Below are 26,321 nucleotides of genomic sequence, written 5' to 3'. Positions count from 1 at the left end.
GTGATGTAGGAGCGTACTTCCCTGAATCCCATTATTAGTCACAAGTTTTGTTTGTTTTTCAAGCTTCTTAACCGGATGTCTTTTCCCACCAGTTCTTGTTAATGGATTTGTCAGAATTTACTGTGTGATGATCAATGATTTGTAGGAAACTGTGTGGAAATGTTGGTCATCACATAAGAAAAATGGGTTTTGACACTGTATTTCCAAAATGGGTGTGTCTCTTCGCCAAAAGACAAAGCGCTTTCAAAAGATTTGTGTAACATCATCAAACAATGGTTCCCCTACAACAGAGAGTCCCATTTTTTGGCAGACAACACAATCATGTGGGAAAAGTGCATCTCTGCTTTTGGCCAAGCTTCAACTAAAGCCAGTTTTTCAAGCAACTGAAAGAATTCCTTCTTGCTTCTGTTTGGCATCAGCAATACCCCGCACACTGTAAAACTATTCATTTTTAAAGGAATAGTCTGACATTTTGGGAACTATGTTTATTTGCTTTCCTGTGGAGAGTAAGATGAGAAGACTGGTATCAATCCTATACTGTATGTTAAATATAAGGCTACAACCAGTAGCCACTCAGCTTAGCTTAGCACAAAGACTGGAGACAAGGGAACAGCTAGCTTAGCTCTGTGAAATGGCAACAAAATCCACCTACCAGCACATCTATTTCCCTCAGCACTACTTAACATGTTTTAATTATTTAATCCGTACAAGAACCAAGGTGTAAAAACATCAATTTGCCATTTCATGGATAGCTACTGTATGTCTTTGTCAATATTACTTGGCTTTAGAGGTGCTGGAGGGCTACACCAAGCCAGGCAGCCTAGCCTTGACTGACTCAAGGTATTCATCTCCCCTGTGTCAGTCTTTGTGCCAAGCTATGCCAAACCTAGCCCTGTATGTAAAGGATAGATATGACAGTGGTATCAACCTTCTGATTCGACTCTGCCAAAAAGTTGTTGAACTTTTTAAAACGTAGGGTCCCCTTAACAAATTCCAGGAAATACTAAAGGTAGCTTTTAGCCAGTGGTGGCAGTATGGAGCAAATGATGTGATCTGAGCCCTGTTTTGCTTTGTTTGTATCTCTGCTATCACGTGGACCAGGATGCACGTGCACACGCACATGCACGAGCATTGAAGTGAAGCAATACACAATCCTGATGGTTTCACACAGTTGGTAGAGTCTACACGACAAAAAAAATCTAACAGTCTGCAAGCACATGTAAATAGGAAACTGTCTAACCACTGAACATGGATGTAAACACTGCAGGTTACAAAATACACAAAGAATCTGCATCTCTAATAAAACCACAGAGGACAACAGTGAACAACTTCAAACTCATATGCAAACGAATGGCATCTAGTTTTAAAATCTTCATCAGTGATTGTGACTTAAACGGCATAACTGCAGAGAATAATCTTCAAATCGGTCTAAGATCTCTGCTGTCTAAACTTCAATTTGATGCTGTGACTCTGGTTTGGTACAGAAAAAAAAAAAAAACACACACACTCACACACAAAAACTATTTCGGTGTCGTTGCAGTACCAGGAACCCATTCACATGTTTACGCACACACAACCAGACTTCCCTGAAGAGAGGAACCGCGATAAAAGAAACACGTACCAACCACAAGATGACAGAGGGCTCCTGCAGCAGCCACAGGAACACAACGCAAAGGTAGAAAGTGTAAAGGCCACGTCATGATCTTACCCTTCAGACCATCACATACAGACACAGATGCGAATTCAGGCCTGAAGCAAATACGTGCATCATTTTTACACTTAAACACTTTCAATCTCAGGTTTACACCTGATTGTAGATCTGCAGTGCAGGAAGTAACACATTCTTCTTCACAGAACTCTTTTATGCTGCAGTTTGAAGGTCACCATGTGGGTGTTTGTTCACCTGAGGCATCCTCAGTGTAGATCAGTGTCTTACAGCTTTTTCTAACCTATGATTGCGTTTTAAACTCCCAACTTTTTTTTTTTTTTTTTAGGGCACCACAGAAATTTAAAAGATCATACAGAGATAAGAGCATTTACAACCCATTTCCATTTTTGATAAAGTTGCATCAAGCACTATAAACCTTACAGATCTTCTGTGACACCTTCTGCATATTCAGTCACCCTAAGATTGTGTAACATTGATCATTAAACAAGATCAGCGGAAGCCTTCCACACTCAGCAATGAAGTAAACAGGTGGGTTGTGTGCTCCTGGGGCTGGCAGTTGTTTTCTAATATTTCCTGTGGTTTTCTTGCTCAAACGCTGAGGAGAACCTCCTCTGCTGTTACTATTAGGGTGTGATTCTGTGAAGAAGGGAGGAAAAAGAAGAAGAAAAAAAAAATCACGAGAAAAAAAAATTACGAGTAAAAAAAAAAAACGTTCTGTCTCTAAAACACAAGAACAAGGCTCGTGCAGCTGTCTCACTGTTGTTAAGTAGAATAATTTATTGCAGTTCTTTATTTATTCCTCTGTTTTAGTTCATTAACAATAATTACAGGTTTAAAAGCCAAACGCATTTACAGAGCATACAAACATATTACATACACACACACTACAATCAGAGACTCAATAACAGAAGCTTGTGATGGCATGTTTTGGTAGAGGTTGCCATGGTTACTAGGAACACGCCTTCCAACGTGGCGCCGTGCTCCTCCAAACCATCAGTATCAGCTCTACAAATTATGCCGAGCCTCTTCAGCATGTCAGTGATCATCACTATCATTCCTCTGCTCTTTACAGCAGCAAGATGGAAATACTAAGAGAAAGACTCAAAAAAAGAGTATTGCTCTGAATTTCTCATTTATAAACTTGTTGATGACTGTACACAGTTAAAAAGTAAGAATGGCCAAGCATTAAGACTTCAGCTGGATGACAATGGCACAGAAAAGAAGAGAGTGAGCCGGAAGAGCAAAGTGAAGAGAATAAAAGCATAAAAAAAAAAAAAAAAGATTGGAACCTGGGGAGAAAATGTGTTTTAAATCATCTGTGTGTGTGCTTTGTTCTTAAGAGTTATAAATCAAATCAAGTTTAAAATAAACTGATCCCATTTTCCCAAACTGATCAAACAACACCGCTGTTTGGAGAGATAACTTGTTAAATTCATCTCTCCCCTCAATGGTTAGCTCTTAAGATTACTGCAGCAGAAAAAACTTAATTCAGCTGTTTAAATGAGGAGGGTGAGGAGGGGGTTTGTCCCTAGAGGGTGACCTCAGGACAACAGCTGCTTTCCAAAAACTCAAAATGAATCCTCATGTTGGTTTTCCAAGAGCACTGTTGTTTTTTAGTTTTTTTTGGGGGGGGGGGTTATTACTTCAATAATTCCAGGTTTTAAACACTTTGGGATAGGAATATGATCCAAACTTATTATGTTTTTGTTTTTTTTTTTGGGGGGGGGGGGGGGTGTTAACAACATTATCCTCCTACTTTTCTTTCCTGGAGACACTTTATGGCTCACCAGCAGCTGGATGGAGGAAAAAAAAAACCCAAAAACTTGTTCTGACAGTTTAGGATGCTTCCAACAGTCACTCGAGCGTTGAAAGCATTTATGTTCTTAAACCCACCCAGCAACTAGCAGACACATTCAGCACAGTGTTGTTGTGGAAACGTGCAGACCTGAACACGTGTTATTAACACGTTATTTCAAATGGTTTCTCATTAAAGTTAATACACCTAACATCACGGATCACTTTTACACTGCATCACCAATCATCACTATGAGGCTTTCAGAGTTTCATTTAATCAAGCAAATTAACTTTTTAACCTATTTCTCTAAATATATCAAACAATGTGAAATACCTTTGTTATATTTGAGTACAGCTGTGTTGCCACAGACTGAATCGCTCAATATATAGAATGGATGAATGAACAGTCCAGTGCACGGACTGACTCATGAGATACTCTTGTCACTTACTACTACTCAGTGAATGCTCTGCATCATATATCTCTACTGTACCACTTAGTCAGCAGCCTATGCTCCATTCACATCTGTCAGACCACTTACTCTGCCAGTCAGGCAGCTGATAGGTGAAGTACTTTTGTGAATGAACGCACATTATCTGATTCCCACGCATGTTATTGCAAAATGTTTGGGATCTTTGAAACCAGGGGGTGATCTGTAATGGAAGCTGAAATAAAAGCCAAAAGTTCATTGATCTCTGTTGCATATCTGAAAAAATAAATACTTCTCCTTGCTGCATTCAAGCAATGTGTGGATCCAACTTTTAGCCCAAGACATTTACAATGATGAAGACCAACTGTGATCACAATTAAAAAGCTGCTTTCACACACCTCACGTTGCATTCCCATGTGAATCACTTTAAAAAAATTTAGGTTCTTATTAAATGAATGTTTACAGTTTGACACCTGCTCCCTCCATGCAGGAAATTTAATACATATTCTATTATTGACACCAATTAGAAATGAATGAATCATGACTATACATGTTGAAGAATGAAAGCTAAACCAAATGCGGAACATACACACCTACCCAATGGCAGTTATAGGTGGCAGTAACTGCTAATGGGTCTGAAATGCAGTTGTTAAAAGGCTAGTGCAGCTGATGTGTGAGGTGTGTACGTATAGAGTGTGTGTGTGTGTGTGTGTGTGTGTGTGTGTGTGTGTGTGTGTGTGTGTGTGTGTGTTAGCATAGCAGTGACCACCACCACAAAACATTAGTGGTGATCATTTATGTGAATGTAAGACACAAAAATAGGACAGGTCTTTTAAAACCTTATGAGTGGATAAACAGCTCACAACAGCAGCATGTTTTGTGTGTGTGTGTGTATGAGTGAGTGTGTGTGTGTGTGTGTGTGTGAGCTGACAAACAATCGATCGGAATGAGTAAAAAACGTTGCTGGTTGTGCGCGTTCACACACACACACGTGCTAAAAACACTTGCATACACATGACCGGACACACTCGAGTGCATGAAAACCCAAATGTGCTTAGAGCCTTCCTTGAGTTTGACCAGGGTCTATCTCGTCCTCTGTTCTCCTGGTGCGTGAGAAGAGTCTTTCTTCATGTGCAAACACAAATATTGAGATGCCTCAAAAAGCCTCTTGGACTATCCACATCACACACTAACCTACAGGTTGCAACATGAAAATATACTGCAGCCAAGCTGGATAGTTTCACTATCACACTTTACTGTCCTCTGTGTGTGTTAGACGAGTTTAAGTGCATGGACATGAATGTGTGTGTGTGTGTGTGTGTGTGTTGCTTAATCCAGTTCAGGTGAGTCTGGTGTCTCCGTGTGTGTTTCTGCATCTTCTGTGTTCTCTACAGAGTCATCTCTTTCTTGCAGCTCTGCGGCAGAGAGCAGGTCTCTATCTCTGTCCTCACCTTCTGCCTCATCTCCTCCCTCTGGTTCCTCTGGTGCCTCATCAGTGGGCGTGACCAACTCTGTCGTCGTGGTTTCCTCTTTTATCGTTGCATCTGTCTCCGTCTCATCCAAAGGCGAACCCTCCTCCTCTTGCAGTTCCTCCCCTTGTCTTTGCTCTCGTTTCCTACCAACCTCCTTTTCTTCCTCATTCTCCTCCTCCTCTGCGATGGAGGCGTCTGGTCTCTGGAGGAAGCGTGTGGCGGGAATATGGCTGGCGCATGGGTGCAGGTGTGGTGAGTCGGCAGGGGGTAGCAGCGTGAGCGACTCCACAGTGAGGGTGTCGGCGTTGTTGTCTGTGAGGAGGGAGATGGTGGGCTGGGAGGCTGGGGTGAGGCTCGGGGCCAAGGCCGGAGCCGGCACTGGGGTTGAGGGAGTAGAGGAGACCAGCGTTACCTCTCCACCTCCTCCTTCTCCTTCTCCGCCCGAGGAGGATGGTGGGGTTTGCTCCAAAAATGTACCATCATCTAGTGGAGAAAAGGGGACAGTGTGAGGCAGGTGAAGACACATTTATAAGTATTCGCACTGTGGCCTGGTGTGAAATTATTTCAATAATAATAATAATAATAATAATAATAATGTTTTTCTGCACAGAAAGGGAAAAAGTATGGTTTCCTATTAAATTTACCATGAAGAAACACTGATTAAATCATTCAACTGAAAAAAAAAAAGCGAAACAAGTTAAAAAATAAATTCTTCAATATTCCAGGGCAGGGAAATTCCCCAATATTCCCTAAATTCATCTGAAACCTTTCTGTAGTGACTACAAGAATCTATGCAGGTAAGAGGTGCCACACACATGTTTGGACAGGCACATGCAGACTGACAAATGAGTAACACCGAGCACCTCCTTCTGTTTTCATTGCAGTGTAGGGAGAACTACAACATAAACTATGTACTTCTATGTGAACTACTACATAATTATACTTACATCATAAGATTGTAAGGGTGTGGTATGAAAGATGACAGATGTATGAAAAATGTTTTACAACAATCATTAGAACAAACCCAAGACTAACAAGATATAAACTGAAGGAAGTGCATAAAAACAATCCAGACCATTTTACTTGTGTGACCGACAAGATTTGAGAAAGATGTGGCTTAAATTTTTGTGATGCACAGTTATTGATGGTGGAATATTAGCTGCAGTTATGAAACCATTCAGATATGAGCCATTCTATGATAAGCGTCTGCAAAATGACTAAATGTAATGTAGGAGACACATGTAGACACATATACACAGGACTTAAAAACAGAGCCTAAATAGATAAAATGCTTGAATGAAACATTTCTTATACGCCCTTTTCATGTCATCAAAAACAATCAGATAGAGCAGTCAACCTTCCTAAGTCCTCATTCCTCTTGGTGTAGCTTATACCTGCTCTTGTTCACAGTTCAGTTGGGGAAAAAAGTGTCACTGACTGCTCCAAACAAAGCCTGATGTCTGTATGTCCCATATCATCTATAGCAAGAATCTACTGTGGTATGGCGTTCGTCTAGAACCAGTTTAACCAGTGCTCTTAAAGGTTCAACGACACAAAGAAAGAACACATCTAGACACCTATAGGACTCTGTCATAGAAGGGGCACATCGTACTTACTATATGTGCCCTCCGCTACTTCTTACATAGTCATCTGACATCACTGCAAGACATTGTGGTTTTTGTGGTGTGTGTATGTAGCTGTACCATAGTTGCAGTTTATATTATGGTCCAGAATCTGTGAATGTATAATGTACTGTATGTGCTTGTATGTAGGGACTGTAGATGTAGAGTGTGTGTGTGTGTGTGTGCTACCTGTGGGACTCTGAGCTGATATAGTGCTTGCAGTAACAGAGTCACACCTTCCTGTGCTTCCACTCCCACTGGAGGGAGGCGAGGGGGAGGAGAGGGGCGAGGGACTGTGCTGAGAGACACAGTGAGCCACTGCAAAACCTGGGGATGGTGCACACGCACATAAATTCACACACACTTAATTAAGACTATGTTTAAATGTGGTGGTTGACTTAATCTAATTAACCCACCTTATGTGATCTATTTCAAACCTTATGTTACTGTAATTTAGCCAAAACATGCAGAAAAGGTGTGCCTGTAAATAAGTTTCAATAAATATTGACTCAATAAAATCTCAATATCATGAACATTTTCACTGCGCTGAAACCTGGATTTGACAACTTTCACATTTGAAAGTAATTTCCAGGGGAGCAGGTTTCCTTGCTGAGACAAACAAGGAGGTCTGTTCAGGAACTGCAGCAGGTAATAAAACCCAGTGACAGGGCAACAGAAGTGAACCTAATGTCTAACTATATTTTTAAATGTTATTTAAAGTAAAAAGAAATACACATATTTAAAAAATGAAAGCAGGGTCAGGGGAGTTTTCAGCTTTATTCTCAGCAGTTGTGTTTCTTCACAAAGCCCCTAATCTAGATCTCCTGGCAGAAACAAGACTGACTTACTGTTACACTTCTACACTAGAGATCAAATCACAAACCCATTTCCACCGCTCAGACTCTATCACAAGTTGGTTTGAAGATAAGGGCGACTTTCTGACAAAGTTTTCTCTGAGGCTCAAAAAGAAAAGTCACGATTACTTCATGTGCTATTACTGAATGCTATAATATTTCTCATAAAGTATCCAGTGTGTGTCAACCAGGGCTCTGACTGTTTTATGCTATTCAAATCTGGATGATAGATGTTCTGTGATTCTTCTTTTGAGTCACAACTATGTCTAGATTTAAAGGGAAGAAAAATGCTTCTAGATCTTTGAAGCAGTGTATAGGCTAAAGCAGTGTGTACAGACAGTGGACTCCCATTAACTCTACTGTATGTTACCTGGCACTTTATCGACGGAGGCGAAGACTGATCTATTTGCTGTGGGGTCGTTCGGGGCCCGTCTCGACTGTTCGTAGAATCGGAAAGGCAGGCCGCTGGGGGAAGCGTTTGCTGTCTGACCGAAACCCAGAACCTCCGTGGCACTGGGCTGCACTGGCAGGTCCAACAAAGCTGCATATACAGGAAATGCAGGGATATAAATAAACATCAGTACATAGATTGAAATTACAGAGAGACGTGTCTGCCTTATGTTCAGACTTTGGAAGATCATGTCTAATTTGGTATTTGTTTTTACTATGACTGGATTCAGAAGAACTAAGAAATGTTTGGTGACTGTGTCACCAATGACTCTGAAACAAGTTCTGTGATTACAGTGGCTATTTTAGCTGGCTTCACATCCTCCTCAACTTTGCTGCGTTGGCATGGTTCCAGATATCTGTCATACTTACTACTGTGTAATTCTGAGGAATCGGACCATTGAGGGGGGAAGTACGAGTGACTGGTGGGTAAATCCGTCAGAATTTACATTATGAACGATTATTCTCGATTACTTGTTTGTGTGAATGTACACACAGAAGAACAGGCATTCTGGCTAGTGGACAATGAAATATGCATGAGTACATATTATACAGATATTTACAAAAGACTTTTGGCTAATGCTTTTTAAAAGCACCTCACAAAGAGTAGAACAGTGAGGAAGAAAAAAAAAACTTGAAGATCCCCACCATAAATTGTGGTTAAAGACAAAGTCAAGTCATTTTTGAAAACTTAAAGACAGACTGAATGACAAGCGGAGAAAAACAGCGTCCAATTCAAGGAAATTCTGAACACAGATATTTAACTCTTAAAAAAGAGATTAGGTTTCACCTTCCTTGGACAGTAGTTTCACTTTTACTAAAGTTAGTAAAGGGCTTGGAGGTGTAGTTGTATGTTACTGATGACTTGACCAGTATTGGGCACTTCTGTTTTATATCCATTTGCTTACTTTCTATGTGATTTCTGATAAAAACTACTACACTGTAAGTCAAAGTAGTTTATGAAACACTACAGACTGAGTGAAGAAGTCCTGTGCAAAGACAAAATGTCATTTTGAGCGTTTGCTCAAGCGCAGAAGGCTTGAAAGGTTTTACTGACCGGCGATCCTCTGCATCTTCATGCGTCTGGCCTGTATGCGACCTTTGGCCAGCCTCTGCTTGGCGATGATGCAGCGGATGTGGTCAGCAAAGATGAAGTTGGCCTGTAGGATGGGCAAGGGCTTGGCATGGGGGTTGGAGCTGGGCTTATGGATGACGATGTTCAATGCTCTGCTGTCGTCCTCAACACCAGACACCTGCATGTCCTGTTGAGGGGAAAAAGAGGGGAAGGGAGTAGGGGAAAATGGAATGAAAGATACAAATGGATAGAAAGTCAGTAGAGAGACAGATGAATGGGACATCAATTTTGATCTTGTTTACATTCACAAATTTAGATCCAATAACAGAAGTTAACATGACATTCATAAAGCAGAAAAAGGAAGGAAACATTATATTTTACATAATAGGTTTAAAACACACAAGAAAGACAGATTTCAAAACTTCTTTGAAGAACAAAATGCAGCATCACTTATCTGATGTCTTATCGACATTGCAGAATAAACTGTAACCTGTACACAGCACAACTAAACATGCATATCTGAAGGATGGAATGAAGAAGAAGCGAAAAGACGAGAAACAGAAAGGACAGCTTGGTGGCAGGGCACCAATTTTTCTTTACATTTTTGGAATTAAAAAAAGGTAAGCTGTAAATACATGAAGTATTTAGTGAGGAATGGCAGACAGAAAGTTAAGAGACAAACCAAAGGTTAGAATAAAATAGGAGAAAGACACACACACACACACACACACACACACACACACACACACGGACACACACACACGGACACACACACACACACACGGACACACACACGGACACACACGGACACACGGACAGACCACTTTTCTCTTACTTGCAAAAGTCCGGCAAACTTGACGACACCCCATCCAAGGCGTTTGGTTTCTGGTTCAACCAGACTCATTTGGTACACATCTACAGCAAGGAACCTCTGGGCCTGGCCACCATCTTTACTGACCACCATACAGGCTATTAGGTCACTGTTATCTGGAAAAGAAAAGATGATGAACATGAAAATAAATGTACTGCTATGTAATTCAGGTAAAGGTATGGCCACATGGGCACCTCAAGCCTCAAACAATCCATGAATCTCACCATTTCACAATCTTTCATTTTTTAAATTGAAAGTTGACTACTGATCTCGACTACTTCTACTACTAGCTTTAACAGTCTACTTCTGTTTTTTGTTACAAATGAAACTTTTACAATACAATGTTTCATCTTCTTTAGAAAAACACAAGTGTAAAATATAAATGTCGAGTGTGGCCACTTTTGAAAATAACAAAAAACAAAAGCAAGACTAGGGAAAACCTAGTATATGGCTGAACTTTGTCGCGGGCTATTTTCACTGGTGTGAGAGAAAAACAAGACTAGTTATGGGTGGACCGCAGCATGCTGCCTAGTGTCAGCTGGTTTCAACTCTTTATCTGTTTGCGTCTCTCCTACTCTCTCTGCTCACGTATACAGTATTTTAATACAGCCAAATTCCCAATAAAGCTGTTCTCATTCAGAGGTTTTTCAGTTTCTATTGAACAAATATGAAATATTGACTGAAACATGGCCGGTTAAAACTACATGTTAACTTCCAAGCCATTTTCAAGCTGCTGTTCTGCTATTTTCTTTCTGTCTGGTGTCGGCCAGTTTAGTTTATGACATAGTGACTGAAACTCTGTCCATGAAGACAACTGTTAACCAGTAGACACTGCCGAGCCATTTCCAAGCTGCTGTTCAGCTGCTGCTAAAATCCTTATTTTATAATTACAAAGTTCTCTCTCTCTCTCTCTCATATATATGTATACACACACACACACACACACACACACATACATATATATACATATATATATATACATACATATATACATACACACATATACACATACACACATACACACACACATACACATATACATATATATACACACACAGCAGGAAGGCACAAGCATACAGTAAGTCAGAGCAGACAGACTGCAACACAAACTTAAAAGGACAGTGACTATGCTTTTCTCCCACATGTCTAGGAGCATGCTGAAGAAATGATAAGCCCACATCTCAGCATTTTCACAATAGTTTACCACAAAACCTACTGCGGAGCAAACATGAAATATGGAACTGATCATGACCTGATTTGACATCACCGGTGTTGGTTTAAATATCACCCACCCTGACTGGCTTAAATGTGGTGACACCACACTGATGTACAACTCTTGCACAGTCTCACGCATGTCCCTTCCTTTTTAAAGTATTCATCGTCTTTGGTTCCTTGATTTCTGTTCCAGTATCCGAACCAATCCACCTTTAAACGAGTTATTCATGTGAAACTGGCTCGATCTGCCTGCTTGAGAACTCTTAGTTTTTTGCTCTTTCAATTAGCCCCTCCAGTGGTCTGTCTGCTTTGAGGGAACACTATTCTTACACTACTTTCACTATTTTCAGTGTTCTTCCTAAGTGTCAGACAGCTGTTGATGCACAGACGGTGGCTCTTAGTGTAAATCACACGTGTGGTTTTCTTTTTACATGGCTTTCTTTCTAACCAATATTAAAAGATCAATGGGGGTTACCAGGAACTTGGTAAAGCAGTGAACAGTGAAAAGTACCTACAGCTGGAAAGGTAGCCCCCGATTCTGTGGTAGCAAAGGGACGCCAACAGCTAAATGGTCAGTGAAATTAGGGGAAATCTTATTGATTGAATCCCCAGACCAGCTGGGGAAAAAACCCTGCCACCCCCAGCTTCCACTTAACTTCTGACTACAGAAGGTGGGGGTGGGTCAACTTTCCTGGTCAAAATGTGAGACTATTAGTAGACGACAAGTTGACTCTATATAGCAGGCTTTTTGGGATCACTGAAGCAGTGACAGTTTCGACCACTGAATGTGTTTTCAAAGAGACACATTGCAGGGAAGCACCTTTCTATGAAAGACTTGGTTTCAGGATGTAGAATATATTTCTAAGTATTACTCAGGTATCTAGATCCCCTTTTTTTTCAGCTTCCATCAGTAAACATCATTTATCAAATGCAGTGAGAATGTTATTTTTATTGCACAGGTTCTTAGGAGTTCTTCAAAAAAATGGTTCTTTGATTTAGTTTGTCTGACTTTTCTGACAAACTATTAAATCATACACCACCCTGTTCTCCTATTAAGACTACTACCAAACACAATATGAGCACTGCCTCTATGTGCTCAGCACTCCCTGTCCCTGAAAGTATTCCCTTGAGCTATCAAGTGTCCCTACCTAACCTGCCAGGTTGTACATGCCTAACTGAAGGTAGACAATGGAGTGACTATATTCACTGGTGTGAGAGAAAAACAAGGCTATCTGTTTGCGTCTCTCCTACTCTCTCTGCTCACGTATACAGTATTTTAATACAGCCAAATTCCCAATAAAGCTGTTCTCATTCAGAGGTTTTTCAGTTTCTATTGTTAGACAACAGAACAAATATGAAATATTGACTGAAACATGGTTAAGAGTTAAGACTACATGTTAACTTCCAAGCCATTTTCAAGCTGCTGTTCTGCTGTTAAAATCCTGATCTTATAACCGTAACATAGAGGTGTGCCTGAGGAGGGAAAGCCTGCCTCTTGTGGGGAAATACATGCATCTGTCTTCTCTGGAAAGTAGCTGAGGTTTGTCCAAAAAGTTGCTAGATTTGTTGCTAGGAGCTTTTCTTTTTGCTTTTTTTTTTTGCTAAAGGCGTTTGAAAAGTTGGGATATCAAGTGATGAAAGTGCTAAGTTGACAACATTGCTTGTTTGTGCAAAGCAATGACCCATGGGGAAACAACACTCAGCCGGCCAACCAATGGTGTTACATTATCGCTCAGACCGTTAGTCAGCAACATTTGCATATATAGGGCTAGCGTCACGGTTGCAGTCCGGCCAAAAACAACACAAGTTTAGTTTCAAGCCTCATATGTTAAGCGCTAACTAGCTAAACTTGGCTTATATCTCTATATCAGCTTCATCAAACGTGACTTCTTGAACAACTAACAATTTGTCACTTTCACCTACTTACAACTAAAAACAACTCAAAAACATGAAAGGTCCACTGATATACGTGTTTGATATGAGTTTGTAATGTAACATGTAATAAATCAGCATGTCAAACAGCATCATTGTGAATTGTGTTAGTGTGTTTCTACATGCTCCTTTGAGTCACATGTATGTAACCAAGACTAGGTGGCCTTGCTCAAGCACACTTTCACAATTGAGGCAAACTTCCTGCTGAATGCAACATGACCTTCCAGTTGAGAGACCAGCCCTGCAACCACAATTTTACTACTCCACTGACACAATGTACAAGTACAGACATTAGCACATGCTTTGTATTTCAATAACATACTACAGAGGACATGGTGAAATGGAGGCAGTGAAAGCCTAATGGTCAGAAAAAGGGGTTTGTGGGTGGAAGGTGGCAGATTTAAATCCCCCAACCAATGAGGAAAAACCCTCCCTCTCCCCACAATGACTATGTAAGACTGTGTTCTTAGTCAACCACCTTGCTTAAATGAAAGTGACAGTGACTTGGTAAAAAAAAAAAAAAGAGCAGAGGAGTAAAGCCAGCAAAAAAAGAAGTCTTCTTAACCACACATAGGCAGAGTTAAATGAAATTCAGATAATCATAATTACACAACAGATTGTTTGAAATGACCTTTTGAAGTAGCCCAAAATTACTGGAAGCCAGGTCACACCTCATATGACAGCTTTTAAAGACTATCATCACCTAAATCTGCCACAGGCTCTTTCGACTGGCATTTGGAATCATGGAAACAGTTACAGTTTCAACCACTGATGTAGATTTGAAAGTAAAACTGAGGTGAGACATTTAGTTTCAACAGGTATGTTCCCCTGTTTGCGAAGTCTTTTTTTTTTTGTTTGACATACCCACTCCCCCCCCCCCCAAAAGAGTGAAATTGAGAAAACTGGGTGTGGGAAAACAAAACAGAATTCATGAAAGCTGAAAAACAAAACAAGATCAGTAATTAATGTCAGCTAATTATGGCTGTTTTATCTAGTCTAATAAAAATATTTAAGTCCTAATATTCTAACTAAGAAAAAAAAAAGGATGTGAATGGATGGTTTGATCCATTAGTCAGGCTGACATCAAACATTATTTGACAAATGAGTTTTAAAGAAGCAATGAAACTACAGCTCAGTCATCACTGATCAAATGATAACTCTTAAAGGCTATGACTACCTAAATTTGCCACAGATAGTACAGTCATCACTGCTAAGTAAACAGCCCAGTGGAATTTACAACCAACTCTTCTGTTACTATATTATTCTAAGAAGTGATTTCAATGGTCTACTACCACATTTTAAACGCTTGAAATCGCAAAGCAGATAAAGTAGATAATGTAGTTAGAGAGAAAACAAATCACAGAATATTTTACTTGTACAAAAGCACAAGTAAAATGATCTTTAAATAAAAGTGTGTGATTTTCTACAATTTTCATCTTGACAATTGTGTTATTGATCAGTCCAAAAAAAGATGAGGTGGTGCAAGATGGAAAGCCTCATAAGGAGAGCAAAGACGGTGTGAAAGAGGAAAACAAGATTTTCTTTTCTTGCATCATAAGATACATCTAATATAGATACTGTATGACACTTTCTGCTTTGAGGAATTTGTGGTGTACCTTACTTTCCTTCTTAGCTGTTCTGCTAATTGAAATAAACTTCAAACAAAACTGAGGGAACAGGCTCATTTCAAAAAACAGAGGTGGACTTCACCTCTCAGTGTGAGAGAACAGAGTAAAATGGCATACCCAGTACATTACACTGGAATTATGAAGTTGTAAAAAATACTGTAACGGTAATGTAAATGCGTCGGCTACCACTCGATAACATTTAAATACCCACTAATCCACTGCAGGGTCACGGGGGGCCGAAGTCTACTCTAGCTGACATTGGGTGGGAGATGGGGCACACCACGGACAGGCTGCCAGACTGACACATTTAAACAGCCATTCACATTCACACCTACAGGCAATTCAACAGCTCATCTAACCAGCAAGTCTTTAGCTAACTACACCAACCTAATTCCAGAGATCAAGAGATTAAGCAGAAAACACTGTGGTTGCTTATTTCATTGTTTTTGTTCAACACTATTATGCTGAGTCACACAATAACTAAGTGCATCTGAATAAGAGTGTTCTCACAGCAGCACATTAGGTCTATGTTGTATGTATTTCCTCTGTTCCAAGAAAATGTTATCTCAATATCTGATGATTATTATTTTGAAAGAGCCATAGCAACAGTCACTTCCCAGTAAATAATCAAAGAGTAGTTATGATTACATTTTCTCAAAACCAGTAGATATTCTTGTCTTTTGATCTGCACAAAGATGCTTTTTTTCTGCTGCTCTACATCATTCTGCACGTTCATTTTTTCAAATGGTACATTGCTGCTACTCCTGTAACCATCTCTGTTGCCATTTTAGATAAAACAAAAACCTTTACACATACACCCACATACTGTACAATACATCCAAACATTTAATCGAGATATCCGCTGTTCCTATAAGTTCCTATCACAATGTGTTGAGTTTGTGTTTGAAGTAAGATGAAACTTTATGGTGTTAGTTTTTCTGTCATTATGCTTTCCCTGACACCGACAAGGTGTTAATGGTTAGGCAATGGTTTTCATAAAAGAGCAGGTTGAGATGTTAGGAAACAGCAGACCCTGTGGTGGTTTAGGTTAAACATCCCAGTCCTTTTTTCTACTCTTATTCATATACAATACAGTGCTGTGGAAAAGTTTGAGGAACTTTACATGTTAAGGTTCTTATAAACCACTCAGAACTATTTTAGTGGCAAGAAGAAGACCAAGTCCTGCAACAGACGGCCTGGCCCCCACTGAGCCCTGATCTCAACATGAGGAGACAGAAGACACTGAGACGGCCTCAATCCACAGCAGAACTGAGGAAAGTGCTGCTGTTTTACAGGCAAAGCATGGTCACTGCATGTATTGATTTGATTTTTTGGTTTTTTTTTGTTTAATGCACTTTGCATGAAGTTAAACGACAAATTAAAAACTATTCATGGCATTATTTTTGGAGGTATCCTCACTTCACTTTCAGTGCTTAAAACTTTTGCACAGTGCTGTATTTCATCACATCCTGTGTTCAACTTACTTTTGGATGAAGCCCAATTCTTTGGCATGGAGGTGTGAGCTGCAGCAGACTTTGACAAAATATAAGTTGGTTGGTTACATCAGTATTAGTTTTGGTGCTTTCATGGGATTTGTTGGCAATAACAAAGACATGTAAAAATGAAACCAGCCTTATCCTCTAGTATACTTGGACAAGCTCTAGTATAGTAACATTGATTTTAATATCTGAGCATTATCTAAGGGTAAAAGGTAGTAGTAGTAGTATTTACACCTGCATTGTCAATTGTTGTCACAACTTCTTTTCAGAAGCCAAAATTGCAAATTTCACAACTGTGGGACTAATAAGGGCTTTTTAAATCTTAAATGCAAGCATGCACATGTCCAAAAAAGATTTACAGATTTGCAAAATTTGCACACTGCATGTGAGAAACAGCTCCTTTTCTCCTGTTGACATTACTGTGCAGTTGTACTTGTGATATCCTGCCCAGCAGCACTAACCACGTGCAAGTTTCCAAAACATCAACACACCTGTGTGCATTAAGAGAAGATTGTTCAGGTTATCGTGGTGTGTGGGAAGCTCTGTGCATAGATGCTTGTGAGTGTGTCCGTATGCTCGTCTCGCTGTGGTTGTCAGCACTTGCATGTGCACGTGTATTGGTATTGTTAAGACTGTACTCGTACGCCTGTGTTTTGCAGAGAGAAAGTGAGTGTGTGAGAGAGAGAAAGGGAGAGAGAATTCCTGGTGTGTCTCAGATAACTGTGCTGTAATTGTAGAATGATAGAAGTTCTTTTTGCTCTTGTAGTTAGGGAAGATAGTGTCTGTAATTTCTTAGATCATACTTTTACTGGGCTAATCAGATTTAATTGTGTAACTTCTCTTTTATGTTGTCCTTACCTACCCTAAAGTATAACTCTATTTCCCAAAAGGGTAAAAATGACATATCAGCTGTGGTCTGATTTTGAGAGTTGAGAAGAGATTGTGTTTAAGACTAACAGTGTAGAGTACGTCTCTGTTCCTCTGTGTGTGTATCTTACTGAGGTCTAAGACGTCGTCTGTCTTGATGAGGTCTTCAGGTCTGGTCAGAGGCAGCTGTGTCTCGGGTTCTCCCTGGAGCTGAAGCGACAGCGACCGCAACATGAAGAACACACGGATTGCCTGTGCAGAGGGTGGAAAGGTCCCACACAAACAGATATACATACACACACACACAGAAATGTGATGTTAAATCAAATTTCCTGTCTGAAACTGACAGTTACAAAAACCATTGAAAAGAGTAAAAGAATGACAGCGCTCCAAAAAAAAAAATCACGTTAGAAAACAACATCAATGTTCTTATCACTCTGAGAATCAGCTTAATACAATTTGTCTGTCATCTGAGCTTTGAGGTGCTGCCATTCTGTTGTCATTTGTTTATAGCAACATTGTTTTTTGGCAGAGCCAGAAACCAAAACAATGCAACCTGACACCTGCAGTGTAATTACAACAGGGTTTGAAAATGTCAGTTATGATTTAAGCAAAAATAATTTGTCTTTGTCAATTTCATGTACCCTCAAGGCATCAAGAAGAAACTCAAATTTCAACTCCAAGATCTGATTCCTCAGGAATCTAGTAATCTGTCAGACATAGAATATGAGCTGAGTTTGAGTGTGTGAGTACCCTGCGTGTCTTCTCCACGTCTCCACAGGGCAGTCTCTTGACGAAGTCAATGCCAGTCAAAGGAGTGCCGGTGGGTGGCAGCAGTATTGAGGCATCCATCATTAGATACTCCACGTTCAGCGGTTTGCTCTGCAACACACGCATATGCTTTAGTCCAGACAACCCACGTACAACATCCATAGCACAGTCCACATCCACACACAAAATAGAAGCAGCAGCAACAATGTATTTGTAAGGTCAGGTTGATCATGTTTCATATTTAAAAAAAAAAAAAAAAAAAAAAAAAAAGGGGGGGGGGGGCTGACCGTCATGCTTCGGTACTCATCTTCAAACATGTCCAGAAAGATCTCCTCTCCCTGTCATAGCATAAGAAATTGAGACCAGGTTAAAAATAAGCCACAGTACTGATTTCCACCCCCTTCATTCATAAAGCATATCTCTAGATATAGAGTCAACAGGCCTGATGTGTTCACATAATACTGTGTGTGTGTGTGTGTGTGTGTGTAAAAGCAAAAATAAGCAGACACATCCTTTGTGTCTTATCACACAGCACCATGTAGACACTGTTCTGAGTTGTATGCGCTGTGGCCTCACTCACCTGCTGGTCGTCTTGGGTTCACATCATGCTGACTCAACAGTCACTACTACAGTACAAGCCATACTACACTACTATATATATATATGTATACTATATGATACTCATACACATGTTCCTTCTCTGTGGTCACCTACACCGTTTTGACTCATCTGCCTGTGCATGCAGAGTATAAACAGTGTATGGAAGAATATACACTCACACAACACTTTCTGATACGTCTCATTTTCTGTGGGGACAATGATATACAGACCGATGTCACAATAAAAGAAAAACCCAAATAAATGAGTAGAGAAACAAAGCAAATGCAGATGCCTCCACATGAGGGAACACTAAATTGTTTTATGAGAATGAAAATGATGTAAGTCATGTGCTATGACCTTAACAGTCACCAGATCTTAACTCAGTTAAACACCTGTGGGAGATTCAAAACACCAAATGAGGGAATATGTTTTTGAAGAATGAGGTTCATCCCTTCAGTAGAGTTCAGAGACATGTAGAATCAACAATAAGGAGCACTGAAGCTGCTGGTCTAGCGGTACATCATTGCACAACATCTTACTAAGACATTTGGACATGTTAGTTTTTCTTTTAATTTGTCACCTGTCTGTAAACGTTCTTTTTGTTGAATGCAACAGACCAGAGACTTACTAAACAAGGGCAGATTCTTTTCTGGAAATATGAAACTAGCCCCCTTCTTCACTTTAAATCAGTATTTCAAATTTATTTCAAGCTTTTGTTTGAACCTGCTTGTAGTACAAGCTTTAAACCTAAAGTTAGTTACCAGAACTTTTTCCAGTAGTAACGTTTGGAGTCAGCATATTGACTGCAGGGATATTTTCCCAAATGTTGTAAGTTAACTCTTCCATTTACGCAACTTGACCATAAACCTAACTTGTGTGACTGATTCCAAAACTGATATCCAAATCCACTCAAAAGGAAACAGAAAGCCCTGACTGAACTCAAAGCATTCTGCCTATGTGTACAAATTAAAAATACGACACCATATAGTATATACTTTCAGTTTTAAATACAACAACTTCAGGGAAATGGCCTCAGTTATAATCAGTGGATGATCGTGACTCAACTTTTGCGACACGGAGCTGGAGAAGAACTGGTTATACTACCAGAACAACCTGTGTTTCCTCTTTTAATATTCTCCCTAAATTATTGTCTATCTGGTTGGCTATCTGCTGTCTTGGAACACACCTAGAGAAGCAGGTTGTCACTGTCTGAGCAGCCAGAAAAGCAAAAGTTGAAGCTTTTAATGCTAGGACGACGTCAGTCTCCTTCTCTAGTGTGTTTTCAGCTGACAGTTGTCCTTTAACTTTTCTTTCCTTATAGTTTTTTTTTTATATATTCTATATATTTGTGGGTAGCTGGGAGGTAAGCACTTATTTTTGTAGGTTAGTGGTGTGTGTGTGTGTGTACTGGGTAGATAAATGTATGGCTATGTTACTGTGTATACTCACCTTGTAGAATCTCCTCAGTAAATGCAGACTCTCTTCTCTTGCACCCTTCAAGCACAAACAATCAAGTATAAACAGAATGCTGTGGTGGCAAATACACAGTCTGAACCATAAATCATGTGACACACATACAGAAATAAATACATCTTATCTTCATGTGATAAAATGTGTATTTTCAAATCATGGAACAGTGAAGAAACAGATTGCCACAAATCAACTGTGTCAGTGGTGCCAATGCCACAACATTGTCCAACCTTATACTTTATACCACCTAAATTTGACTCTCTGCTCAGTCTTTGTTTTAGATTTTTATGGTTCTACACACCAGGAGCTGAATATTTGAGAAAACAAGTTTATATGCAACTGGAAGCAAATACATATTATACATATCACAATTTTTTTCTTTTGATTTCTTAAAGCAAAAATGAGACTCACAAATGAATGAATTACATCTCTTTTCAATCCATACAAAAACCAAATCGTAAAAACCACAATTTCCCTTTTCTTGGTTCTGAATAGTTGCCAGGCAACAAGTGGACTCCATGGAAGTTACTGGTCGCAAACAGATTGTGATTAACAGGCTTCCCATCTAACTCTCCCTAAGAATTCAAATAAGCACATTTCCCATAATGTGGCACTATTCCTTGAAATTTTACCACAGTTCACAGCACTGGAATTTTCAAAAATTTAGATGGATGATGAAAATCAAATTCATCAGAAAGCTGCTCTGTGGACTCTGACAACAGTCTCGTTGAGCACCAGGCCAACTAACATCTAACAGCAACTTTTCATTCCAACTAAGTGAGTAAGTTACTGTGTTTCCTGTTTGGTGAGTGCTCTTCCTGAGAGGGGTTGACCAGTGATACTATAACTAAATTGAAACCCTAACTTAATAGGAATCTGATGACACAATTTCTGAGTAATGTTGTCACTCCTATGTTGTGTTATAGGAGGCAAGGATGGATAGTTATGTGAAATCAATGTTCTTCCTGCGGTGATATCAGAATTAAAGTACTTTTAGATATGGTAATCCTTCAACAGAGAAGCAAAACGTAATTTACACTGACTCAACTAAACATGGAAATGCTGGCCTGTTTTCCTGTCAGAGATTAGTGACATGAAGTCAGTTGTTTCCCAAAAGCAGTTTGGAAACAGTATTTGCAGGGTCAGTGCCAACTTTGCATTATATTAACAGAATTATTATTTTAAGGTCAGTTTTCTGCATTCTGCCTGTATTTGATACGATACAGTGGAAAAAAATTAAACCCTAAAAAAAAAAAAAGAAGAATCACACAAGCATTAGCAGAACTACTTCTTGTAACTCTGTGAAGGAAGGATGCAGGAGTTCAGAGAAAGAGAAGGTGGGGAGGATTACCCTGAAGTGAAAGAAGAGGAAATAAAAAAATTTCGCAGAAGGATGAGAAAAAAATCAAGTGATCTGCAAGTCTAGGCGTGTAGCAGGAGAGGGAGTTAGAGGGAGTAAATAAGGAAGGAGCAGACAGTTAGTGAGATGCCGTGTGTGGTTTGGACAGAGGAGAGGAAAAGGGAGGTCCGACTCCTCAACGTTTTTAAACCATCAACTGTACACCATCTGCTGCAAAGTGTTGTGGGTCATAACCGCAAATGAGCACTCACTGAGAAACACTGCTGCTATGGATTCAGAGGAAGTGATAATGGTAAATGGAAAGGAGCTGTTTCACTGCAATGGAGCAAAACTTTTCACCTGAAATTCTTTATGGCTTTTTAAGAAATGACAGAGTCTGTTTGTATGTCTGTATGTTGACAGGACTGTATGTATGAGAGAACCGTCGACATGTTTGAGTGTGCTGTACCTCCAGGCAGGCCAGATGAACATCTTTGATTATACAGTGATTTCCAGACAGCACAGACTGCTTTAATAAAAGGCAGGTCAGCTCCAGCGTAGCGAGACGTACTTTACCATCTATACACACGAGAGAGAAATAGATGAGTAAGTATTGAGGATAACTTACTATGGCTCTGTAGTGGCTTAACAAAGCTAAGTTTGTGTGTGTGTGTGTGTGCGTGTTACCTGGCTGTGCTGCCTGACTCATAACTCTGATTAGTCTCTCTACCAGCACTAGGCTGTAGGAGCTCCTCTCCTGGTCGGGAACTGGCAGCTGCAGCCGCTCCAGAAGATCACGGTTTATACCTACAGACAGGGCACGCAGACCAAGTATGGATTATGTTGCATGAACATTTGCTGGTATAAACATGAACACTGTGATGTCATAAGTTTGTTCATAATTGATGTGAGATCTTAGAACCTGGACGCTAAGAGTTAATTAGCTTGCTTATTCAACAAATCAATTATATGTGAAAGTTTTAGTTCCTAAAAAGTTGCCCCTTAGCAGATGTAATGTTTGCAACACCCAACACCAGCATCACAGTGTGGTTGTTACATGCCAGCGAATATGAAAACATGTAAACTGCATTATATATAGCACTTCAACCCCGTGATTGGTAGATGAACTATTCTACCAATTGAACCACAGCAGGTCCAGTGAAAGCACATTAGGCTACACAGAACTTTGACCAGCCACACGCACTTTAATCAATAGAATACCAGACCAGAGATTATTATCAGAGAGGAAGGAAACCCACCTTAAATTCAATAAATGTAAATAAATGTAACTTCTGTTCAGTCAGTGAAATCCTCTTTATGGACCTCCAACATGACTGCCAAATGGTAAGTAACTACTCACTGTGCTGCTGCTGCTTTATTTTAAAAGTGCAGCACAGCAGACTGACCAAATGACCAAATGACCAAATGAATGTGAATAGAAATGAACGCAAAGACCAACCTTTGCTGTGGGAGACAGCATAAAGCAGACAGAGGACAAACAGGGCGTGGTAGTCATCGCTGGTGCAGTCGAGGGCACTGTACACCATGTCTAAGAATGGCCTGAAGGCAGAGAAAAGGTGTCATCAGTCCACACTTCTGTCTTTCCTTTTACTTATTCTTACCACTTCTACACCAGTCTAACAGTTCTGTGCGTCCCGATATGTGCGTGCATGTACCTGCTCCTCTGTGCATGTGTGCGGGTGGCTGCAGCGGTCTTCTCCTCATCAGTGATGTTCTGCTCTGTCAGCTCTGACACCATACACTTCTCCATCACCACCATCTCTATCTCTGCGTGCACACATACACACAAGTGGTACTTACTGCCATAATTAAGTGTCCATAAACGTGAAGTTAAAAAAAAAAGAAAAAAAAAAGTTTTTTCTTATCTAAACACATACTATTTACATTCACATCACACACCCTCAACAAACACATACATCACAGCCAATAAATAAAGAATGGGCTCTTTTCACCAGTGATTATGAATGTACACTCTGAAGTGTTTCCTTCTCACTCTTCACTGGCTTAAAAAGTGTTGACATGCATCTAAGCAGCAAAGATGTGTCGATCATGCAGAATGTGCAGGAATCACATGCAGTGTTGGTCTTGTTTCAACCAACAGTTTGCCAGTCAGAAGATATTAGCTATCCTTCAAATTTATCACTTTTCTTATCAACCAGTTGAAAATGGTAGGTGTTAGCTTTCCACCCTAAATGGTACATGTTTCATTTTGAAACTATCTGTTCCTCTGCAGCCCACGATGTTTGTGTTAAAACCTAATTCCGTGCCTTTAAGCGTTCAGACGCATTCCGTTTATGACGATGGTGTAGCCCTGCACAAACACTCTTCACTGAAAAAGAGTTTATTCAGTAAAAGCAAAGAAGGAATCATTTCAGATGATTGAAACAATCACATATTTACTTCACACACAAACACACACACTCGGATACTAACAAACACACACGCGCACAGAACAAACGTGAGAGACAGGCGGAGAGGTGAGGAGCACAGGATGAATGGTGTGCCACCGTGGAAATGGACAGTCGACTGCCATGGAGACTGTGTTGGACATGTGATCAGAGGTAGCCATGGTAACCATGGGAAAATTAAAAGTTGCTAAACACAGGAAGCAGCAAAAAGAGGGAGGCCTCATCTCAAAACTAGCCAGAGAGGAATTTCGAATTTAACTTTCTGCTTTTGCTGTTTTTCTTCTGCATTTTCATGCTTTCATTCAACAACAGGCAAAAATTGTTTTTTTTCTAACACTCTTCTGATGAAAAGGCAGCATGGTCTAATCTAAATTTAGCAGTACAATGCATGGAGATGACAGCAACAGTCATGTGCACATTGAATTAAACACTTAAAATGCAAAAGCAAAAAAGCAGAGCACATTTACTATAAAAGGTAAACTGATACCAGCTTTTAAGTTATTGTGTCTTTTAAAGAGCTAGTCTCTCTCTTTTCTGTTTGGAGATGAGGGCTGCTGCTGTGGTGGCTCTTGGATAACCAGGGTGCATCATGGGGGACTGTCTGATTGATGGGAGTAAAGGAACACTCACAAGCACAGTCCTGTACTGCTGTGTCCAATGAGACACACACTCACCTTCCGCCGTCTCCCCACTCGCTCTGCTTCCCTTAGAACTCCCACCTCCTCCTCCTCCTCCTACTCCCTCTGTACCTTTTCCCTTCTCCCTCTCCCGGCCTCCCTCCCTCTCTCCTCCTCTGCCGTTGTCATCCCAGCTCTCCTCTCCTCCAATTCCGCCGCTTCCTCCCCCTCCCCCAGCCCTTTCATCATCCTCCTCCTCGCCCAGGTTCTTGTAGTTTGGCCTTTTCTGGGTCCTTTTGCGGCCACGGTGGCGGGACAGCTCCAGGGAGCGCTCCAGAGACTCCGGGGGCTTGGTGAACCGGCGCACGCCTCCCGCACTGGCCTGGTGGGTTGGAGAAGGACAAAGAAGAATCACAGAGTTATGTGAAGACTACTTATTTTATTAGCTTATCATGTAATCATAAAAGTGTTTTGTTACTGTGTGCTTTCAATTTTTTTGGTTAATATAAAGCAGTGGCCACTCTGTCAACATGCTTTTCACATCTACAGTGGTATCATCGAGGTAACACAGCACCATAGCTCCCAATTTGTGCTCAATACAGAAGGGAGATAATGGTTCAAAACAAGTGAGAAAAAGAGAAAATGGAAGGGCAGGTTTTGTCAGGTAATGATATTCTCAGAGAGAATACTTATAAGAGAGCAACTGTCCTGTTTCCACAAAGCAATATCATTGCAACCCTTTACTGGTAGATGTGCATGCAAAAAACACATGAGCACCCATGAGACTCAGGCAACCACAAAACGACAGATAAATATCTTCTCACATAGGCACACAAACACGGTGCCTTACAGTAAATCCTTCTTGCACTATCGGGTCGATCAAAGTCTGTTAAAACACACTTCCTCCCTGATAAACTATCAGAGTACAGGAAAAAAATGACCACTTCACAAATAACCACCCTACTTTGTTCCTCACATCTGAAGCTCCCCTAGGAAAAACTCCCACCTGAACACTGAGTACCAACAGTCAACATCGGTTTGTTGTAATCATAATAAGTAATAATAGTTGCTTAAACATGAACTAATACTTCAACATTCTGTGGATTATATTATATTCTTATCCGCCATCTGTCTGAGAGTTAGATGAGGTGATCGATACGCGCCACATCTGTGCGTTAAGCATGGAGACAGATGGATAGAGTAGAGTGGAATCAGGGAAAACAGCTAGCATGGCTTCGTCTAATGTTAAAAAATGTGCTTACTAGCAACTGTTACTTGACAAACAACACTTTGTCTGTCCACCCTTGCACCATTGTGCAGTACATCTCAGCCAGGTCAGTGAAAACAAGGCTCTTCAAGCAGAAGTATTCAATACTTCAAGCTGAAGTATTAACTGGGAGCAAAGGAAGTGAGCTTCAAGAGAATACAGGAGAAAGAGCAGAGAGATGGAGGGGGAGTGGCTCAATAAAGTGAACCACCTGGAAGAAGAAATCAAGCTCCTGAGGCGGCACAGCACTGAGCTTCAGGTATATCACATGATCACTGTGCTCTGTTGGATTTTAACAGCTTGTTTATGGTTCAAAGTTAACTTCTAACAGGGAAAATACTGAATAAACAGTGGGGTCTAAAAGTCTAAGACCACTCAATGGCAAAGTGGTTTCAGACTTTATGTTCTATGTCTTTTTTCAGGTGCTTGCCCAGCAGACGGAAAAAGAGAAAGCA

At 40.3% G+C, this 26,321-nt stretch overlaps 1 protein-coding gene across 3 annotated transcripts in view; it reads right to left on the bottom strand.

The window, feature by feature from the left end:
• Positions 1-2,422: 2,422 nt before the first annotated feature.
• clec16a (C-type lectin domain containing 16A) overlaps positions 2,423-26,321 on the bottom strand; it is a 40,036-nt gene continuing 16,137 nt past the window's right edge. Inside the window, exons 10-23 of one of the 3 annotated variants that reach the window (XM_071474148.1) lie at positions 24,657-24,981; positions 23,230-23,341; positions 23,013-23,113; positions 22,241-22,360; positions 22,023-22,132; positions 20,194-20,238; positions 18,432-18,482; positions 18,127-18,255; positions 17,505-17,625; positions 10,197-10,348; positions 9,344-9,548; positions 8,210-8,380; positions 7,175-7,312; positions 2,423-5,846 (exon numbers count right to left, since the gene is read on the bottom strand). In XM_071474148.1, the coding sequence (XP_071330249.1) occupies positions 5,221-5,846; positions 7,175-7,312; positions 8,210-8,380; positions 9,344-9,548; positions 10,197-10,348; positions 17,505-17,625; positions 18,127-18,255; positions 18,432-18,482; positions 20,194-20,238; positions 22,023-22,132; positions 22,241-22,360; positions 23,013-23,113; positions 23,230-23,341; positions 24,657-24,981 (2,406 nt within the window). In that variant the 3' untranslated portion in view covers positions 2,423-5,220. The remainder of the gene's footprint in view (positions 5,847-7,174; positions 7,313-8,209; positions 8,381-9,343; positions 9,549-10,196; positions 10,349-17,504; positions 17,626-18,126; positions 18,256-18,431; positions 18,483-20,193; positions 20,239-22,022; positions 22,133-22,240; positions 22,361-23,012; positions 23,114-23,229; positions 23,342-24,656; positions 24,982-26,321) is intronic. The other 2 variants (XM_071474149.1, XM_071474150.1) reach the window with 2 other exon arrangements.

Source organism: Trachinotus anak, unplaced genomic scaffold, assembly GCF_046630095.1.
Source record: "Trachinotus anak isolate AG129_WGS33_773 ecotype Australia unplaced genomic scaffold, CSIRO_AGI_Tana_v1 ptg000003l, whole genome shotgun sequence".
NCBI classification, from domain to species: domain Eukaryota; kingdom Metazoa; phylum Chordata; class Actinopteri; order Carangiformes; family Carangidae; genus Trachinotus; species Trachinotus anak.
This window is presented reverse-complemented; position numbering and strand designations above follow the sequence as displayed.